Source organism: Lissotriton vulgaris, chromosome 7 (genome assembly GCF_964263255.1).
Source record: "Lissotriton vulgaris chromosome 7, aLisVul1.2, whole genome shotgun sequence".
Taxonomy (NCBI): Eukaryota; Metazoa; Chordata; class Amphibia; order Caudata; family Salamandridae; genus Lissotriton; species Lissotriton vulgaris.
This window is the reverse complement of record NC_141695.1, coordinates 1,043,484,134-1,043,506,700: the sequence shown is the minus strand read 5'-3', so window position 1 is coordinate 1,043,506,700 and position 22,567 is coordinate 1,043,484,134. Positions and strand designations below refer to the sequence as shown.

The 22,567-nt window shown below is 44.0% G+C and overlaps 1 protein-coding gene and 1 non-coding gene across 3 annotated transcripts in view; both read right to left on the bottom strand.

Moving 5' to 3' along the window:
- The window catches only part of MYOT (myotilin), an 801,437-nt gene that overhangs the window by 495,940 nt on the left and 282,930 nt on the right, over window positions 1-22,567 (bottom strand). For both annotated transcript variants that reach the window (XM_086931487.1, XM_086931486.1), the window contains exon 7: window positions 16,994-17,017. In XM_086931487.1, coding sequence (XP_086787613.1) covers window positions 16,994-17,017 — 24 coding nt within the window. The remainder of the gene's footprint in view (window positions 1-16,993; window positions 17,018-22,567) is intronic.
- LOC147702899 (small nucleolar RNA U3) lies at window positions 2,368-2,585 on the bottom strand. Its single transcript, XR_015298626.1, has one exon. It is a non-coding gene; the product is annotated as a small nucleolar RNA U3 (small nucleolar RNA).

Sequence of the window (22,567 nt, the reverse complement as noted above, 5' to 3'; positions counted from 1 at the left end):
CCTGACTTCAAGCGGGGGTAGAACTTCTGTGAGAGGACAATTATCTTCAGTCTACTTTCTGTTCGCGCTGTGAACCTAGTGCTACAGCATTTTGGTGTGAGGATCGGAGAGTGTGAGAGAGGGCAATTTTCGGCCTGCGAAGCTACTCCTGGGTAAGAAGGAAGAAGTGAGAACTACAGGTATTCAAGTAAGAAGGTTGCGAGACTGCTACTCTCACTGTCCTGATTAGTCCTTGTTTACTTCGGAGACTGCTCATTTCAAAGTAAGACTGCCAATAGACTGCCTCACTTCCATTACTTTGTGGGTCCTTTGTAAGACGGTGTTTGGGTGACGTGGGGACTGCTGGTTCTCATATAAGACTGCTACGTCCCCCAGTCCTTTCCGTCCCTGTTAGATGTTATTTGGTTGCCCTCCCCTCCTAACCTTTAGCCCTCTGCTAGACATTCCCCCGATAAAATCGTTCCATTCTGCCTCCCAGCGCCCCTGCAACCTAATGTTATGTCTTTCTTTCCCCCTCTAGAGGAAAAAGAATAATCTATATTTCAGGAACCTGTCATGGTTCACTCCGTACTGTTTGATTCTAAGTTACAGGTGTGAAAATAATTCTGGAGCTGCGGCCTATGCATGAGTGATTTCACGACGATAGGCCTTGGCGTTCTTTTATTCTTGGGGTTCAGTTCTTAGGGTAGCTGCCTATTTAGTGAAGTGTGACACTGTGCATCTTTACAAGTTACAGGTGATGGGAAGCAGTGATATCTGGGTATTCCAGGGTACACACTCCAAAGTACCTACCTTCAGTTTTATGGTGCAGTGTGTGACATCCAATATACAGGGTTGACTAGTACCCCAGTATTTCAGGTTCCATTTGTGTGTTAACAGTGAAAGTTTAATTCGACGCACACCATACCACAGTCCCAAATTTCAGTTGTACGGTGAAGGTGGTGGCATATTGTGCAATGGTGACTAGGTAATTACAAGGGGGAAAGGGTGACAGTTTGGTACACTAGGTATTTTTGCAGTGTCTGTAGAGGTTCCAGTTCTACCATATGAGGAGTACTCCTTTTGCTGTTCAGTTTTTCCTTGCACATTTTCAGAGCGATGGTGACACTTTTGTTATGTGTGGGGTAGTGACCTTCAGTACTTCTCAGTCCAAATTTTCAGTTATAGGCACAACTGGTGATATCCGGATTACCGGGGCACTTCACCCAGTGATTTATAGAAGGCAAGTTGTGTACTCCTTGTCCTCAGAGTAATTTGGTATGTCTACATTTAGTTAGCACCGCCCTCAGTTGCGACTCCCATCCTCCCTCCTTTCTTTTCCCTCGGGGTTAGTATTGGAAGGACCCTGGCCCTGGGTGTTTCCGTACCTGTGACCATGGTACATTTGATCCTACTCTTTGAGTTAGGAGGGGGGGGGGGCTCGAATCCTTTTATTTTTCTCCCTGGCTACCCTGTCCACGTCCTTTTGGGACCAGTCTGCATGGTGTTCTCACAATCCCTGCAGTAGAGAGGAACTACGTAAGATTAATGATCTGGTTAGCTTTTCCATTCTAAACATTGCAAGACACGAGGTATGGCTTTTAGCTATGCGGGGGAGTCCATACACCTGAGGAGCAGGGTAAAGATTAAGGCCTAACCCGATTAGTGAGGTTGGTGAGTAATATCTCTTCTGTCTTGAATCTTTGGTTATAAGACTCCTTTTCCCTCTTCATAAAAGCATCCAGTGGGCCAGCCTATTAATCTCTGCAGAAGCCCTTGGAGATGTATCTTCTAGTAGAACCCGCCGGTAGGGTAAGGCATGTGGAAGGTAATTTGAGTATAACTATGACAAGATTTGCCTGTATACAGGAGCATATGAATGTTCTCTTCTTCAAACTGAATGTATTTAGCTTTGCGTCCTCTAGGGAGGATATACAGATGCATTTGTGATCGCTCCCTTGTTACGTGTTCTCTGTTAGCCTTATAATGGAATTACTTTTTGCATCTGTCCTCTACCCCTACCCTTCTATCCTTTCTGGCATCCTGCCTGGGTTGCTCCCGTTCTTCCTTCCTCCTGCATTTTCTCTCTCCTCTCTCGGAGGCTCTCTCTCATTTCGTTCGTTCGTTCCTTCCTTCCTTCTGTTTCCTTTGTTCCTCCTCAAGCGAAGGGAGATGTGTTGTAATCTGCTTATAGTTAATGGTATTTATAGTAGTACATTGGAGGTATGGTTGTAACCTACCCCCACCTCTATGTATAATCTCAGTGGTACATTCCTGCCCCCCATGTTCCCTCCCTGATGGAATGTTCCACTGGAGTCTGCTGTAGAATGTTCACAGCCACAAAGCAGTGTCGGAGAGTGGGTGACGAATCAAGACACGTTCTTACCTTCTACTGCATCTAGAGTCATCTTTACAACAAAATATATAAATAAATACAAAACAAATCAACATCAAAATGCAGCTGCATGATTGCGATACGGTCTCCTCACTTCATACTCAGAAGAGAACACTATAATTCTTCCTCGTAGTTAGCGAAGACCAGACACTTTCAAACACATCTCCCTAGTTAAAAACTATAGAAATGACCCCTGAGAGTATAAAAACCAGTGTAATTGGCATAGAGGTTCTCAGACATGATCAAACTTTTTAGATGTAGCAGATTATGGTAACTGGAAATTTTACTATCCTGATATTTCACATTACAATCCTTGGTAAAACCCAGATTAACAAGATTTATTGATTGCTACCACTTAATTCGCCATATTCAAACTGAAGTCAGGCATCATGCCACAAATCCAAATATAGGCATTGGAGCAGAACAAGTACTAAGTGATTTAGGTCCTAGGGTAGAGTCCAAGCAATTTGGATTTTTTTTCTAATTAGCATTACTTCCATGTGTGATGAATATATTATTTTAAATGTTTTATACTATCCTTCTTTGGACGGCTTTCAAAACCATTGGTAACCATTTCGTGGCACTCCGATATTCTTCTTTAATATTGAGGAGGGCCTGAGTGTTGTTTTTGCATGTGAAAAACATTAATCATACTGATGCAAATGATCAGCTAATTGGCAAAGATAACTATTACACAAAAGTGGGGCAAGTACAGATCCTTGAAGCATCTACAATAGTCTGGGATGAGCTAGATGTGAAAATGAATGACTAAACCATTTGCATTACGTTCTCCATCAAATATTTAATCTAGCATAGTACTTTGCTTCTCATTTAGAGGCTGAAGAGGTGGTGAAATCGAAGCTGATGGTCAGCGGAGTCCAAAGCTACAGATCACTCTAACAACATCAGCACTACAAACTCACTATTACTCCTAATTTATCATCCAGCTAAATACCCACAATCTTGGAAGTCATTCCTAGTCTGAAACCTAGCTGGCACTGACGTAATAATCCAATAGTTATGGTTTTCACATTTGACCGTAGCTGGGACATAGCTGCATTTTCTAACAGCTTGGTGGTATAAGCAGTGCTCTAAATGGGCCGGTACTCACCGGTACTGAGTACTGGCACTTCTTAAATTTATCACTCTGAGTACCGGCACTTCTCTACTGTTGTGGAGAGTACCGGTACTCATGACAGGGTAGGCTCATTGGCTGTGAGCGCTAATCAGTGGAGTGAAACGAGTCTCTGGCAGGGTCCAGGAAGGTGCCAAGTTCTGCAGCCATGATCTGAGCCCCTGCTGAGCTTTTCAGCAAGGCCATTTGAATAATGTCCGGTGCTCACTGTCACGCTGTGCTTGTCAGAGCTGGGTCCAGAGTCATTTTACCTGCTAGTGTGCGCGTGTGATTTTCAAAGCGCAGCCCTTCAGGTAGTGAAAAGTCAGTGCAGGGTAGCACTTTGAAGATAGAAATGTTATCAGGGGCAAAGGCGGCGAACTGTCTCACTTCCCGTATTTTCTCTCGATCGGAGGGTTAATGACCAGAAAATGTGATTGAAGAGGCCCCTGGAGCGCTAATCAAACTGCTTTCTATACTGAGGCACCTACCTTTCTAACGTCAAATGCCTCAATTACCCGGTCTGTGCATAGAATGCTTTCTGATATGCCCAATAAGCTCAAAACTAGCGCCGCCAACCCTGCTTGATGTTACTTTTCCCCGGGTCACGTTAGGTAAATGTAAACGTAAAATGTCAAGGTATTTGTAGAGCGCACTGCCACCAAGCCGTTTCCTGGTGCTATTACTCATACCCCTGTGGAACCCTTCCTGGCTTTCCCTGTGAAGTGCCCACTCCTGGGCACCCCCAGGGTGAAGCCAGGCATCCTAGCGCTGTTGGGGCCGGTGTGGAGGTTAAGCAAGCTATTGCCCAGAGTTGCAGCGAGGGGCCTATGATTAGAATAAGCACTGAGGCAAGAATTGTCAGGTCCGAGGAAATTGAGCCCAAGACCCGCTGAGGCGGCGATTGAAGCCTGGTCCCGGGCCAGAACTCTGCATCAGGGTCTGCCGCTCTAAACATTGAGCCACACCCCCCACATTGACACACTGGCTGGCTCTCTGAAGAAGAGACAGGCCAGCAGTTCCTCTCGATCGTTCTGACAGCTGTAAAGAGATTCAGGTAAGTCAGATATTAATTTAATAATCTCCTGCTGACATTTAAAATGTGTGTTACGGAAATGATTAGGGGGCTGGAGCACGGCATGGGGCCTTGCAAATGGGCACACTAGAGTTGCATGTTTATGCTGAAAAAGCGCTATGTTTTGTCTAAACTAGCAGTTTTGCTGTTTTATTAGTAGTGCAAAGTGTTTAACATCCTTGCTTGACAGTGACATTACGAAGCAGCACCCTTTATTTTCACAGTTAGACTGTAGTAGGGAGGATTGTGGGTGAGTGAGAGGATGGATGACTGAGCAAGGGTGGATAGATGGATGGATGAGTGAATGGATGGATGGGTAAATGGATGAATGGGTGAAAGAGGATGGATGATTGGATAAAAGGGCGGATGATGGGTGGATAAGTGAAAGATTGGATGGATGAATGTAAGGGAGGGAGGGAGGATGGATGAAAGTGTGGATGATGGATGAGTGAAAGGAGGGATTGAGTGAAAGGGTGGATGGAATGAAAGGGTGTATGGTATAAAGCAGTGAAAGGGTGTATGGTATAAAGGAGTTAAAGTGTTGATGGATAGATGTGCAAAAGGATTGATGGATGAGTGAAAGGGTGGATAAAGAGATGGATGAGTGAAAGGATGAATGGATAGGTTTAAACATGGATAGATGGATAGGTTTGGATATGAAGGGTGGTCAGATGGAATGGTGAAAAACTGAATGATCGATTGAAAACTGAATAGACGAAAGAATGTAAAGGGTAAATGGTGGACATCAGCAGGTAAATGGTAGGATGAAAGAATGAATGGATAGATCGATGGAAGAGACAAGAGATATCTCGTGGAGAGGGTTATGATGATTTGCTTCATTTGCTTGGTGCCATAAGAGCTTTGGTTCGAAGTGGGGGTATTTTCAATTTCTTCCTACTCACATGCTAAAAATATATAGTATTGTGCAAAACAACAGCAATTAAAAGTATGGCATTAAGAAGGTGCAACTATTGCTAAAATAAAAAGGAAATGTTAACATATCGCATTTCTCTTTTGTTTTGTGTAATGAGTTAAAATACTTTGTTTATATAAACACATCTATCATGTGTTTTGCTGTGTGCTGCAACTATTATAGTAGTCGTTACGTAGCATTATGTCTTGCCCTTAGCCCCGCCCCTAGTACCGCCCCTAGCCCCGCCCACGCATTACACCTCTTGCTCATTTTAATGAGTACCTGCACTTATTTTTTCCCATTTAAAGCACTGGGTATAAGGCATTGATTAATTCAGCTGACAATGAGGGCAATGTTTGGGGTCTGTTAGAAATGGGGGTCTCTAGTTGGCAGAGGTAGGTACCTTTGTCCAAATAGGGACCCTTGTTTCTTAGTCAGGGTAAGGGGATACACTTAAAATAACCACTGCTCACTCCCTTCGTAGCTTGGCACGAGCAGACAGGCTTATCTCAGAGGCAGTGTGTAAAGCATCAGTACATGCATAGAGTAACACAGTGAAAACGCTACAAATGGACACCACACCAGTTTAGAAAAAAAATAAGCAAAACTTTATCTAAACCAACAAGACCAAGAACAACAAAAATCCAGCATACAATAAATATAGTAAAAATAGTTACTACATAAAATAACCTTTAAATTGCAGGAATAACGTGAAAACACAGTCCCTCCGTCTCAGTAGCTTCGTTTGGGGCTACCGTGATACTGAACACGACAGAATCTAACAATTCCAGCCAACCTCATCGCTACGGCTTAGCTACAGCGTCAACAGACTCGGAGATAGTACCTTTCTTGTTACGGCCAACGTGCCGATGCGAGTTGGTCGGTGCAACCTTCACGGTTGCAATGTGAAATGGAAGAGTTGCAGAGTGTGGTGTCCTCACGGCTCGGTGCAGGCAGCGACTAAATGACGGAGTCGGTGAGACCAAGGCTTGTATTGCAGGTTGATACGGTGCTCGATGCGGTGCTGGCAGGTCGCGGTGCAGCGACGGAGCCCGTTGATGTTTGAGTCGGGCAGCGACGGAGTCAGTGAGACCAGGGTTGCGTTGTGAAGCAAGGCAGTGCTCTCTACGGGGCCTCTAGGACATTGAGTCTGGGATGGACTCGGTGACGGAGTAGGCTGCTCTGTTCTTCTGCGGTGACTGGAGCCAGAGACAGTGCCCAGAAGGATGGTGAGGTCTTTGCTGTTCCTGAGACCCCTTGAACAGGGGGCAAACTCCACTTCAAGCCCTTGGAGATACTTTCTCAAGCAGGATGCACACACAGTTCCTCTCTTTGGTAGAAACAGCCACTGCAGGCCAACCCCAGACAGCACACATCAAAGGGGCAATACTCCTCCTTCAGTTTCTCCAGCACTTCTCCTTGGCAGAGGCTCATCTTGAAGTCCAAAAGTGATCTAAAGTTCTGGGGTCTGGGCCCCAATATTTATACAGCAAAATCCTTTGTTCTCTGGTGGCAGAGATGCCCTGTGCTCAGTCAAAACCAGTTCTGTCCTCTCTGGGTGCAGCTTCCTGGCAAGAGGTGGAGACAGCAGTGTGGAAGGCAGACCAGGCCCAATTAGGTGAAAGGAAATCTCCTCCACCCTACCCTAAATGCAGCCCAGGTCTATTCATCCCAGCCCTGACTCATCCAGACTCTCTGTAGCCACTACACATCCCCAGCCCCGTCACTCAAAACCAGACAGTCAAGACACATCTTAACAGAGGCACATTGGATGGCTAAGCAAGAAAATACCTACTTTCTAAAAGTGGTAGTTTCAAACACAGAATGTAAACATCATCCTCACTAAAAGATGCATTTTAACATTCTGAGTGCAGGTATACTAAACTTTACTTTCCTAGCTTGTTTCCAGGGGTAGTTATGTTTATAAGATGTTATAAGCAAACTCCCCATTCTATCCTATGGGAACAGGTAGCCTTGCAATAGTGAAAAACGAAATTAGCAGTATTTCACTATCAGGACATGCTACACACAGCAGGGCATGTCCTACCTTTCACATACACTGCACCCTGCCCCCAGGGGTACTTTGGGCCAACCTTAGGGGTGGCTAACATGTAAGAAAATGGAAGGGAAGGGTAGGGCCTGGGAAGTGGTTGCACTTGCCAAGTCGGCAAGGCTATACTAGACTACAAACAGATACTGCAGTGTGCAGATCTGAGTTACATTTACAGGCTGCTTATCTGGGTGGCACAATCAGTGCTGCAGGCCCACTAGCAGCTTTTGATTTACAGGCCCTGGGCACACACAGTGCACTGTACCAGGGACTAACTAGTAAATCAAATATGACAATCATGTAATCACTAATCCATAGCAATAATTTACAAAGGGAACACTTGCACTTTGGCACTGAACAGCAGTGGCAAAGTGCCCAACGCATCTAGACCAGCGAAAAATGAAGTCCAACACACAGCAAAATAACAGGAAGCAAAGGCAAAAATAAAGGGGAAACCCACACCAATGATGTCAGGTCTAACAGGGTCAAATATAGGCTTTTTCAGAAAAGGTGAATTATCACAAGCTTCAAGTCTACAGGCGCTGAGCCCAAGTTAAACGATGAGGGAAAGTTAATGCATCAACAGGGATTCTGTTTCATGCATTATCCTAACTGAACATACATCATTGGGCCAGGAGTACTTTAAAATCTGACAAGTAATTTACATCACTGTGTCATTGGGGTGATTCAATTAAGATTAAGACTGTGTTAGAAATTGTACATTGCTAGAATTTATTTAGAGATTTGTTTAGCTAATCACACCTTTGATACCATGTTTTAGTTAGACCAGCAGTAAGAACGATCACGGTAACCTACTAATCCCTGACATATCAGTTCTACAATTTTTGTGATTTCATTTTTTTTTTAATGATTCATTTATTATCTCTTGGCCACCATATTGTTCTGATGAAGACAACAAGTATTTCGCACAATTAGGGTTGAAATACTGTTAAGTTTTTTGTTGTGGACTGTGTTGAGGGATTTAATAATTAGAGATGCGTACTGGGTCACAAATAGATCTACCTCAGGAATATCAATGAGGTAAGTCGCAATTTATGACTCACTAGGAATTTGCTGTCATCACAGGATGGTGGTCTGCTGGGGTCAGCTCACCACCATGTCTGTGATTTCTTTTAAATAAAGCAATCTTTTATTTTCAAATGCAGCCCATTTTCCTAAGAGGTAAACAGGATGGAAAACAGGATGAGTTAAAAAAACAATTATATGTTTCATAAAAAAAAAAATGGGATCACTGCTTGCTCTTAAAAAATATTTTTGTAAACATTGCTGAGGGGACGTTTTCTCATTTGTGAATGGGTTACCATCAACTTTGAGTTGGTAGCAAAGTACAAATGTTTTGCAACCACATTTCGGGAACAAAACATTAGTACAGATCATTCAAATTCCCTATTTGGAACGGATAGCCTGAACATGCCCCTTCCAAATAGTGATTCGGTTTTAGGTCCTAAAGCTGAATCGCAATTTGGTGGTTATACATTTTAAAAATCATTTTTGCAGGCACAAACAGCTTTGTACATTTGGTCCCTGGACATTTTGTGACTCCTTTACCCAAAACTATGTGCAGTTTGGGTTTTATGTAATTATCAAACATTGGACGAAAAATGAAAAAGGGTATTCATTCTTGTCCTTTTCCCCTTTTGCAATAGTATTTCTTAACATCTGAGGGTTATTGCACCAAGATTGGGGTATCATGAGTGAAGCATTCATGGCACTACTCTATACCACTTGCAAGGATATGTAAATAGACGTTTTTTCAGCTTCTGATATATTATAAATTGGATATGTTGTATTTGTTTCTGATGCCTAAACGATAATTCCAGCCTTTAAATTATTGTAAAGGTTAAATAATTGTCTTTTTAAGGAACCACTGCAGCTATATATTTACTGATGCCGCGGTTCTTCCAGAACACAGGGTTCCCCCATGTTTCCCCATTCCTCCATAGGAGTTTTGGTAAACCAAGACGAATGACGTGGAGAAGTGTGGCTCACTGGTTAGAGGAGGCAGACCTGGAAGCAGAGGTCAGCCAGGGACCAGGGTTCAATTCCCGGCTCGGCGGGTCTTGAGTCCTAAAATGTCCACGGACTCGACAATTCTCGCCCCGGTGCCTACTCGGTTCATACTCTGCGACTCTGGGCAATAGCTTGCTTAATCTCCACAACGGCCCCTCGCGGTGGGATGCCTGGCTTTCACCTTGTGGATACCCTGCCGGGGTTATCTCACAGGGGAATACCAGGACGGGTTCCCTAAGCAAGCGCTTAGATACCGGGTCGGTGATTCGCGCTATATAAATACATGTACATTTACATTTACATTTACATGCCCAGCACCCACTCATCTTAGAACAGGGCCTGTTCTTTGCAATTTCAAGCAAGTCTCTCATAACAGAAACAAAGGTTTCCTTCAAATCAATACATCATCATACATATGAAATGTGATGATCATGAAGGAGGATGAGAAAGAAATATGTTAAGAATTTGTTTTAGGGAGCAAGATGGAGTCATCGTGAGAGCAAGATGGAGTCAGCGTGAAGCAAGATGGAGTCAGCGTGAGTTCTTGCTGCTCGGCCACCTCACGCCGGACGCGTAACAATCGGCTAGCCGCCCTGCGCATCTCAAGGTGATGCCGGTCTGTCTAACGCACCAGATACACCGATCACCGAGGCTGCCCAGAACGCCGTAACAGTGGACGCTTCCCCGCGGACTTGGACGTGGCTCTTTCTGATTATTCTCTTCTTGGCAAGGCGCTTGCGAAGCAACCCGCAAAGCTCTCCTGGATTTAGCTGCAGCCTTCCCAGCTCCACACGCTCGGGCCATCCTTCATTTCATTGTGGCTGTGATCCTTCTCAAGCATCCTCCTACGTCCATCGTCTCCCACTGATCTCCCTGCAGCTGAACCTGGCTCTTTTCATCTGTACAGGCTAACAGACCCGACATGAGTGCCCGGGGGGCGCGGAGAGGCAGCAAGCTGAGAACTCCGGCAGACCCCAGAGATGCTGCGGCAGCCACATATACCGAAGGCGCCTCAAAACCCAGGTTAGAGGGTATTACCGATAAAAAAATGTTGGGCAAAACAGGGGGGGCACGCTGATTAGAGACTCAAGAAATCCTGACACCACCCCATGGCGAAAATGTTCATGGGTGCCAAAAATCAGCCACCAAATGCCAGAACAAAGAACCACACGCCCCCCATTGAGCACACGCCCTCTGGAGATTCTAAGCCAGGACTGCATCAAGAGGGTGGTGCCGGGGAAGGTAGGCCGGTTGGAACTCTGCCTGTCAACACTGATACCATTATGGCTGGGCCCTCTGCAGAAACTACTGATGCTATCCTGAATCTACACTCCCCTCCTTTGGTACCTGCCTGCGATCAATCGGCTGGGGCTATTGTCCATCTATCGATCCCCTCTAAGACCCTCACGGTGGCACAAACACAGGCTCAGGATAAAAATCCCAGTGATGGTAGCCTTGGCACTTTGGCAATCTAGACACACAACTAGTAGGCACAAATAATGTCATACAAGGCCTAGTGGTACCTCCTGGCTCGCAAAACCCCTGGACTCCTGAGGCAGGACCTGAGCATTTCTACTCAGTCTCAGACAGCACACCTACCTCTTCTGAAGGGGGGGGGGGGGGGAGTCTGGGGATGCTAGTGAAGGAGACAGCGAGGTCTCCCACAAGGACACAGGCACAGTCTTGCGGCCCAAGAAACGCAGAAGCGAGAGCAAGTGCCGCAGCCACCTGAAATGGGAATATTCTGACTCCCAAATGTCATATCCACTTGACGAAGACGACTCCAACACGACACAGTGGGGAAGCTCCAAGAGCCTGCAGGCAGACACAGTCGATCCTTCCTTAGCCTCTATACTTGCTTCCATCAAAGAATTTCATGAAGAGGTCCGGGCTGACAACCGCGCTGCCAAAACCGCGTCTAAGAAGCTGCAGGGCGGACTAAGACGTTTGAATAAAACCTGCACCGAGATCAATGACCGGGTCACCATGGTGGAAGCACGAACGGAGCACATGGAGGCTGAATCCTTGGCTACTAAACAACAGGGGGAATCCAACACCGCCCGCCTGGTTGATCTGATGTCCAAGATGGAGGATCAAGAGAATCGCCAGCCCTGAAACAACCTACGCTTGCTTGGTATTCCGGAGGGTAAAGAGGGGGATGACCCAAGACGCTTCATCGTCAAACTATTAAAAGATTCTTTTCCGGACCACCAGGGTTGGGACTGGGATCGGGAAGTGCAAAGGGCACACCGCTTTCCCTTCAACCAGAAAAGGCATTGTAATAGCGGTCACGCGACTGGAGCGCAGCCAAGGGTATTCCTTGCTTATTTCGGAAACTTTCTCCTTAGACAGCTGATATATGATCAGGCTCGCTTTAATTCCAAGAAAGGACCCAACGGGATTACATTTTTAGCCAAGCCAGACTTTTGCCACCAGACGGTAGAATGGAGATGGCATCTGAGACAATTGATCACTCCTTTCCAACAGCAGGGCGCTGAAGTCTACTTAATGATCCCTGCCAAGCTCAAAGTAATCACAAACGGGACTACCAAGGTCTTTCTATCCGAAATAAAAGCGGGGGAGTATTTGGGGGAGCTGAAATCCAAGAAAAGCAACAGATGAAAAATCCATCCTCCGCCCTTTCGCAATTAATTCCACTTCAACACAGGGCCGGTTACTCTCTCAGATACTGTTCCTGCCACAATGAACTCTAACATCTGGACCCTCTCGCTTTCTTCTTTCCCTTTTCTACTTTACCCTTCTCCTCTTTTTCGTTTTTGTCCTACAGCCAGGGTACAGCATTGTTGTTTATCTTAGCACTAATCCCTCCGATGTCACTGGGTAAACATAGATATTAATCTGACGGACTGTGCTTGTTACTGCTTTTTTCTTCTTACTACTTAAAGGGCCTCTAGCCATCTGAAATTATAACCTGTTTTTCTTCTTTGGTCCGGTGTGGCAGGCAGTCGGGACTCATGTTGACTATCATCTTTCAGGCTTTACCTGATTGCTCAAAGAAGGGGGGGGGGCTGGGTAGGGGTGGGGGGTCGGTTTGGGCGCGATTGTAGAATGAATTGGCGCTGCAGCACTGTTGATTTCTTTTGGCACGTGCACACACACACACACACTCTTAATTACACTTTCTATGGCTTAGGACAGGATTGCAAGATCTTGACTACTTTTTTTTTTTTAAATGGCTAAGTTAGACTTATTAAGAATTGTCTCTGCTAACATTTGTGGGCTTAATGATCCCTCCAAAAGGCAAAGTGTGGCCCTAGGGCTACGATCCCTGGGGGGGGGACATCAACTGTCTACAAGAAACCCACATTGAGGGCTCTCAGAAGCATTTATTGGACACTATGAGGTTCAAAACTCTGGGGGCCACAACACAGGGTACTAAAACGAAAGGGGTTAGAATTCTGGCAGACAAAAGATTATCCCTCAACATTACCCGGGTTAAATCCGACCCTTTGGGCAGATGGGTTATAACTGAATGTCATCTATCTAACACCCCCCCCCCCCTTTACCCTCTGCACTATATATGGGAGTAATGCTGACGACCCAGGGGTTATAAACTTAGCGTCAGACGAACTAGCTCACTGGCCAACTCCCATTATTCTGTGTGGCGACCTCAATATACATCTGCCTTGTAACTGGGAGACCGATAGCCACTGGAGATACAAGGGTAGGAAACCTCAGGCCTTCCAGGCTCTAGCTAATCTTGCCCAGGCTCACGGACTAAGAGACATATGGGCTAGATTAAACCCCAATCAGCCTGGCTACACCTTCTTTTCTGCCCTCATCACTCCCTAGCCAGACTGGACTACTTCTTTCTTTCAGCCTCACTTGTTAATAACTGCCATTGATATAGCTCTCCGTTTTATGGCTGACCACAATCCTCTTATACTCAACCTGAAAGGTTTAGGGAAATGGAAAATGATGCCCATTTGGAGCTTTGAGAAAGCTCTTCTCCTAGACATTAACTACCAAATGCACATGCAAGGGTGGATCCAGGAATTCCTGGAAATAAACATTGGTTCTGCTCCCTTAATGATTGTATGGGACACGCTAAAGGCAGGGGTCAGGGGAGAGACTCTTAGGTTTTCAGCTTGCAAAAATAAAAAATAAAAACTACCGATTAGTAACCTACAGGGGAAATTAAAGATTGCCGAAACCACTCTGGCCCAACTTATCCAAAAAGGACAAGATATTGAGAACGTTCAGAAAAAAATAGTAGTTCTGGCCAAGGCTGAGATTGGGGCAGTCTTCGCTGAAAAAATCGCCAAGGGGGAAAGCTCTCATGAGAAAAACTATCAGTGCAGTGACAGCATTGGACACCACCTGGCCTCTAGGACTAGGCAACAGGTCTCCAGCAGGGAGATACATACAATTAGACTCCCCTTCGGGAGCGTGACCAATGATTCCAATCTTATACGGAAGGGTTTCCAGATATTTTACGCCAAGTTGTACACCGAGGAAAATCACTGTGCAAACAATACATTTGAAATGGAGACCGCTCACTATCTTACCGAGATTGATCTTAAACGACTTAGCCCAGACAACAGGGAGCTTTTAGACCTAACCCCAACCTGGGATGAGATTATGGAATCCTTATCCAGCCTCCGGGATGGGAAAGCCGCAGGTCTGGACGGCATCCCTGTACAGTTTTATAAGATCTTCACCCCCCAAATTAAAACAATCTTTACAGAGGAAGTAATCTCTATTTTTAATGAGGCTTTGCCTCCTGCTTCTTGTTTTAAGGCCAGGATAGCTATATTCCCAAAAAAGGATAAATCCCCATTAAAGATGAGTTCCTATAGGCCTATCACCCTCATTAACTGTGATGCAAACATTTTCTCTAAAGTACTAGCAACAAGAATCTCTTCCGTGGCAGAGTTTCTAGTCTCAGAATGGCAGCATGGGTTTATCCCAAAAAAGGCACAACGGAATACGTCAGGCGGGCCATCACCCTATTCGACGCCGCACAAGCAGCCGAGACCCGATGTCACTAACACTGCTCGACGCCGAAAAAGCGTTTGACCGGGTCTCCTGGTGATTCCTGTGGGCTGTCATGAGTAGGATGGGTTTTGGGCCAAAACATACACAGGCGGTGCAAGCCCTCTATGTTAAACCTAAGGCCTGTGTTTCCATCAATGGGCAACCTACTGACCAATTTGATATCTCTCGGGGAACTAGGCAGGGCTGTGCTTGCTCCCATCTGCTGTTAGCCCTATACCTAGACCCTTCATTAAACAAATTGAAAAAAAACAGGACATTCCTTCAGTTAGCCTCCAGGGGAGTAACACCAAAATAATGGCCTATGCCGACGACCTTGCCATCACTTCGCCCGACCCCTGCAATACCATACCATACTGGCTTTAGAAACTGAGGCTTTAAAATTTGGGAATCTTTCCGGCTACGCTCTGAATAAAAACAAAACTCAAATTATAATAAATAGTCAAATTGCATGGACTGATTACAGAGCGGTCCCCAAGGCAAAATATCTGGGGATCTCTATTTCTTCTAATTTAGAGGAAATTGTAACAGGCAACTTAGCCCCTCTTGCTGCTCATACTAGTAAGGCCCTAAAACAGATCGATATCCTGCACCTAACTCTCGTTGGAAGATGTAATGTTATAAAAATGACATACTTCCCTAAACTTCTATACTTTTTCCGTACAATACCTTTGGAATTTAGCAAAACCAACCTGCTGAAATTTCAACAAATCTTTACACAGTTTATATGGGCATACTCCCAACCCAGGCTGGCACTAAGACAGCTATCTCTCCAGAACGAGGAGGCTGGTCCTTTCCTAACATTTTACTATATTATTGGGCCTCGGTCCTACAGTATAGCTCTGAACTGTTAAGGGAAACACCTCTCCCCTCCAAACCCGGACCTGCCTCGCCCTTTCAACTCCTGCTGGGCGAACAACACTCGGGCTGCCTACTCCTGGAGACCTCATACGGATACTACAAACGTGTGAGATTTAAGACGCTTATGAGCTCTTACAAAGTCTTTCGCAACATCCGTAGAATCTTCGGGCTGGGCAGATTTAATCACTATTCCCCCACACTTGACAACGACAACCTTCCTGCTATCTTCGAAAGGTCCTATTTCGCAGACTGGCACAAAGCTAGCATTACAAAACTGGGAGATCTCATAACCAGTGAGGGTGTTATATCTTTTTCCGATTTGCTATCCAAGTTCAGCCTGAAGAACCACAATTACTTTAAGTACCTCTCCATACACGATTATCTCTCCAGGAAGGTTGGGGGCGCCGCAGGGTTTATGGAAGTAGATGTTCTTAACACATTGCGTAACCCCACTGCTCCCCGAATTGGTCTGCTTTATAACATCCTAAACAGACAAACCCCTGACGATTTACAAACCATAGCAGACAAATGGCATACAAAACTCGATACTCCACGCAGTACTTTTTTAACTCACTAGCTCTCTCTCAGAACATCTTATTGTCAGCCAAGCTTCAGGCACAACACTTTAAAACTATCTTTTTCTTGTACATTACCCCCAGGAAGATAGCGAAGTGGGGGGCAGGTAAAGGGACTCTATGCCCCCGATGCTCGGAATTTGGAGCCAACTCAATCCACATATTTGCTACATGTCCAAAGCTTGCTCAACACTAGCCCACGTACAGAAATTCCTAAGCGAAGTTACTACCCAGCATACATCACTAAACCCTACTGTTATCTTACTGGGTACACAGTCTGAAATCCCTAGTGTTAAAAGCGATGGAGTAATCTTCATTGCAATGGCAGTATGGCGGATTTGTGATGGCTCCGCCTGGCTTGACTCTGAGTCCCCCTCATTCTCTCAGTGGCTGGCTAGGTTTGTTGCCACCTATCACCTAGAAAAAGCTATCTACGCCAGAAAAAGGCGTAAGGGTCGTAAAAAGGGCTTGGAGGTTTGTGAAAAACTGACAACTTGATTGGAACAGCCGGGATAAGCCCCCGATTGTCTCTGTCTTATCTTATGGCTTGCATTGCTTTGCTTCTTTTTTTTTTTTCTTTACTTTTTCCTTCTTATTTTCAACACCGCTTGTATGTTCAACTTTGCTCTTGCTCCTATCCTACTTCTACTTTCTCTCTAAAACTTTATAGACTTGTTCCATGCACGTAATCATTAATGCCGCTGGATTACCTCTTCTTTTTTTTCTACTTCATCTCTCCACTATTTTTTTTTCTTTCTTCTCTCTTTTCTTATTTTTTGTGTGCGCCTTTTTATTCAATTTACACGCTGTTTTTCTTACAGGGTGGGTGGGGGGTTTGCTTCGACTTGAACTATCATTCTTATGTACTCACTTTCGCAATTGTTAATTAAAAAAAAAAATTGGTTTTAAACTCATAAAGGTACATTCATTTTGCCATTGTACAGTGAATTCTAATGGAAAGTCTATGTAGTTATACAAACTTACCAGGGACTGCTGATAAATAGGCTTCTGAAAGAGAGGGAGAAAAGAGTGCTATTAGAAAAACATGGAGGGATAGAGCAAAGTCCATCTAGGTTAGCTTACTAAGACAGTTTAATTAAACCGTGCAAAATAATAAATCTATTTAAAATCTTCAAATAATTCAATATAAACAATTTACCTAAATTGAAACATGCACTAATTTTAAATAACATTATCACCATTACTAATTCAATTTATTTGAACCACTGCCACAACCAACGTTACAGAACTAATTGTAAAAATGTCCATTTAAATGACTTTTAATGACACAAGTGAGTCATGCTAACCTCCATAAAATGAGTACATATCACAAGAAAATGACACAGCTGTTATGGTGCTCTACAAAAGTACATTCCGTTTCTTTCCCCATAGTGCCTTAGTTTTAAGTTGACTGAAATGGGCCCAAAGATGATCTGTTCTTAACATAGGCCACATCATTCTCAAATGACAAATAAAAAGAAGCATCTCTAACGTAATTTGATTGAGCTGCGGCATTGGCGTATCTTCAACAATGCTTGTAAACTGCTCCTCCTACCTACAAATAGTCTACACACCAATTTTCTGTGTGTGCTGTTGTGAAAGAGTTTCTTCCTTCGCCGATACTATAACAAATTTCAACCCCAAGAATTAGCTTTGTGATTATTATATGAGTGTAAACTTAACTCTATCCTTATGTACTCTACACAGATAGATATTTGCATTGAAAAAGCCTTCTTAAGTCATTTAAAATCCACTAATATCAATTGGAGCATCTTTCTATGACTATGCTCTTTACAAAGTTTTCTCAGGCAGTCACCCTCCTTACATGGTGTTTAAATGAACCAACTCATTCCTAACTGTAAGTTCATTTCTTAATGCACCACCCAGCTTAAGCTTTCTTTAAAAGTGACATTCATTATTTAACCATCTCAGCAGGGGCAATCCTAAAAGCATCAATCGCCACTCAAAGTCAATATGCTTTTTTCCAAAAAGTGACAATAAGTTGTTGATGTGTTTAGGGTAAGCTTATTTACATTGCATGGATTTTAAAACGGAAAGTGTAAGTTGCTATCTGATCGCCGTTCTATCCATGATTTATAAACTGTCGAATATTACAGCATTTTGGCAATCTTTCTATTCACAGTTCAGGGTCAATCTTATGATGCAACAAAAGCCCTGGATAAATCAGAAAAATGTAAAGAAAAAAAGAGGACAGCAAGGATACAGTCTTGTTTCGGGTTACGTAAGATATCAATGTTGTTTCCTAACAGAACCCTTCTAACAGAAGTTCTGGAATAAAACTGTCTAACTATAATCAGTAATAAGAAAGGGATAGCAAGTGATTCAGAGGCCTGAGAGCTACTGACTGGGTACAGAGCTTGGGGGCTCCCACCATGTACTTTGCAGAGGGGGCCCTCTACTTTTATGACACCACTGTGATGTGCAGTTGTTCACAAAAGATACATTGAGGTATGTGAAATTTGTGAGAGATTTGATTTGATTTAAATGCTCATTTTGAAAAGGCACCTATGTTTTAAAAATGCTGCACCAGCCATTCGTTTAGAAGAAAATTGGAACACTCCTGCATGCCAATCAGCAGACATTATGTGTCGTCACTATTTGAATTAGCAGCGGTAATTATAACGATATGTATGACACTAATTGCTATAAACCTTTATGTATCTACAATTTTGTTACAGAACAGTTTTTTACAATCAAACTTTTAAATTGTTGCAAGGTGCTGAGCCACGTGTTAAGGTATAACTAACTAAATTAATGATCACCTTTTATCCTGGTATTCTGGTGTGCAAGACTAGATTGTGCTTAAATATAATTAGGTAGAGGAAAACAGATCGTGATAGTAATGGGGAACGTTTGATAGTCTTCAATTGGTTGAAAAATCAGTTATTTATTGGCTATGGGGACGAGGAAACCGTGGTGTTGCTCTTAGTCTTAGCTTTGCTAGTGTTTAAAAGTTAACATTTTAAATCATTTAGTAGAAATTACTAGATACAGAGTTGCTGCCTAATTACAAAACTCAATTTTGAAAACATTAATTAATTACACTGTTAGATGGCGATGTTGTAATGTAGTTCACTGGACAGAGTACAAGGCGAGAAAAACATTATACATCCTAAGCATAAATAAAAGCGTAATAGTTCAGCGGAGGCTTAGACCCCCACTTTAATGTACTTTTTACATTTCTGCAAAGTTCTTATCCAGCAAGCACCAGAACACCCGATCAAAGGACTTCTCTGCATCTAATAATAGCAAAATTGCTGGAAGTGATTTACTTTTTACCTTCTTAGCCATGCGGATTTGAATTTGTTATGGGTTTCTCAAGCAATCCTAAAGTGTAACTGTTCAGGATAAATGATCTATGCATTATGTATGCTTGAATATTATGTGTTGTTTTTTTTTTTACAAAGAGTTTTATTTACTTTTGATCATCATACCCATTACTGTATATATTAGTAGTGTACAATATTAAACAATACACATAGTACACTAGAAAAATCGAGAGTGTACAGCAATCAAGGAAGGGTACGGGTAGTGCTCATAGACTTGAAGGTAACAATACAATATGGGATTCATATCTTGGAAATCAAAATGAAGAGTTAATATATAAATGAGGCATTGAGGGACTCCAAATCCTTTAGTTATTCCCAGTGATAGCAGAATACTGAAATACGGGAGCCTTCATTGTCATTCATCTATCTATTCACAGGATCAAATCTCAACAGTAGGTGCATTTTTGTTGCACCATTGATATTTGCATGTGATGTTATGCGGAGGTTGCTTAGGACTTCTTTTTGAGGTTAAATTGGCTTTGAAAATAATTAAACTAAAAGTTAAAATGCCTGCAGATATCCCCAAATGACAAATATTTAGCAACGTGACCGCAGGGCCCTTGCCTGGACGGTGCACAAAATATGGTTATTAAAAAATCACTAGATGTTTGGGCTAACACTTATTGTTCTCCATTGCAATATATAGTCGAGATTGGGTAGTTCTTGTTACATAGGTGGGCTCTGTGGTGAAAGCAATCACGAAGGAAGGGTCACAGGAATAACTTGCCTCATATTAACTTATATCCCTTCACAATATGTCTGCAAAGATACTTATTTGAGTTTTATTGCAAGTCTTGAAAGATACCCTGAAGGTATTAAAATTGATAGCTATGGAGCAGTGAGGATTGAGATGGAGTGTCCGTCCTGGTCACTCACTCACATAAGTACTTCGCAGTTCAAGGGGCAACAAACCAGTGTGGCAGCTCACACCACAATCTGACAACCACCACATAGTATCATGCATAGTTACACAGATGGAGTGATACTGCTGTTCCATGCGGGGTACAGAAAGCCTTCGTAGATTGCAATCAGTGCAATGTGTAGCATTCAGAGCTTTATGTTACTGCTTCAAGATGGGTGGGTGCCGTAAAGGGAGAGCAGCATGACACTGCTTTGTTGGGAGGGCACTGCAGGCTTGTGGAACAACAACACATCCAGTCTCATATGTGGGAGGCAGCAAGACTGTGGGGAAGGCATACGCAGGCAGAAGAACGTGGTCATGCATGGCCAGCATCAGCTGAGTTCACCTAACTGAATATATCAGGCAAATACAGGCAGCTCAGATGGTTAGAGGTGTGAATGTGCTGCAGCCATGTCTCTCTATCATGGGAATAACAAGCATTTACAATGCAACGGTTTCGCCTTTGTAAAAGTTAGAGCTATTGGCCTTGTAAATGAAACATTTTGTATTTATGTGTGGGTTTTGAAAACAGATAAATAAATGGCATTGTCATTTACAATGCCAATAGTTTAATCTCTCACAAATGCGAGACCTATTGCATTTGCACACACACACAGAGCACAAAAACACACACAAAGCCACACACACACACACACACAGACAGAGCCACACAGACAGAGCCACATACACACACAGAGCCACCCACAGAGTCATTCACATAGAGCCACCCGCACACACAGAGCCACCTACACAGAGCCACCCTCACACACACAGCAACCTACACAGAGCCACCCTCACATGGAACTGCACCAATCTGTCATCACTCAGGGGACCTCGGAATTGGATTACTGCAATTCATCATTAATGCCTCCTGCCTTAATCAGCTTCAAATAGCCCAGATTGCAGCAGCCCGATTGGCCCTTAACACTTCTCGGTCAGGGATGGGATTTGTTCCCTTCACTGGCTCACCATAATAACAAGGTATGAAGCGCTATGAAATGAAATTAAAGAAATCTTATAATGCGCAACTAAGCCCGAAGGCATTAAGGCGCCAAACAGAAAACCATAAACTAAGTATAAACACAACTACGGGTACGCCCTAGCGAAAAGCCAAGTTTTCAAGGCTTTTCGAAACAGCAAGGCGGAGGACATTGATTTATTTTCGCCAGGGAGAGTATTTCATAGCTTAGGAGCAATTGTAGAAAAGGCCCTACCACCCCACTTAATCCTGCAGAAACGAGGTACCACAAGCAGATTCTTTGAAGAGGAGCGGAGCTCTCTCCCCGGAACATATGGTAAAAGCAACTTGTTAACGCCCCCAGCACCTTTACCAGAGAGAGCATTGTAGGTAAGGAAAAGAATTTTAAAAGTAATCATCGATTCAATTGGAAGCCAGTGTAGGGCCCTCCTGGCTGCTGTTGCGGACGCTGATCTGGTGGCGTCCAAAACAAATTTGGCTGCCGCGTTTTGGGCAGTCTGAAGACGCTGTAGCAGGTTCCTATTAATGCCTATGTATAGCGCATTACAGTAGTCAAGTCGCGAAGCGACAAGAGCTACCACCACTTGCTTCCGCGCCTGAGGAGACAGATAGTGCTTTATTTTTCTGAGTATTTTAATAATACCCCAACAGGTCGCCACTGTTCTATTTACCTGCAAAGACATGGAGAGAGCGGGGTCAATTAACACCCCCAGGTTCCGCGCCGACTCCGTGGTTGTGGGACAGGCTCCCAGAGAGGGCGGCCACCAATCAGGTGACCAGATGTTCTGGTTGGGACCGACACCAAGATCTCAGTCTTCTCGCCGTTCAGTTTAAGTGAATTGTGAATCATCCACAAGGAAACTGCTTCCATGCAGCTATAAGAAAGCACGTTGCTGATCTTATTAATATGTGCTGAGAGAGCTCCACGCACAATGTGGGAGAGTTTGCTTCACCCCTCGGGGACCAGATGTCCGAGTTATTGTCTTGTGTGTGCTCCACACTCAGCTGGTGGAATCTGACACACTCCTGCTGGACACCCTCATACACGAGTGAGGTCTGACACCACAGAGAGGAGGGCGGGGCACTGACCTGGCGGTAGTGTGGGTGGCACAATGTGCATGGGCATGCCTCGGGTTCGAGGTGCTGCATGCAACACTTTATTTTATTTACATGCATTGATATAGCACAATGTGGCATTCACCGTGTTAGTAAGTAGGGGTGGGACACAGGTCTGACTCTCCCTTATAAATTAACCTCAGGTGTAAATTGGCGCTGCATTGACGCCTATGCCCCTCCGTCTGTGACCCCTCTTCACAGCTGACACCTCT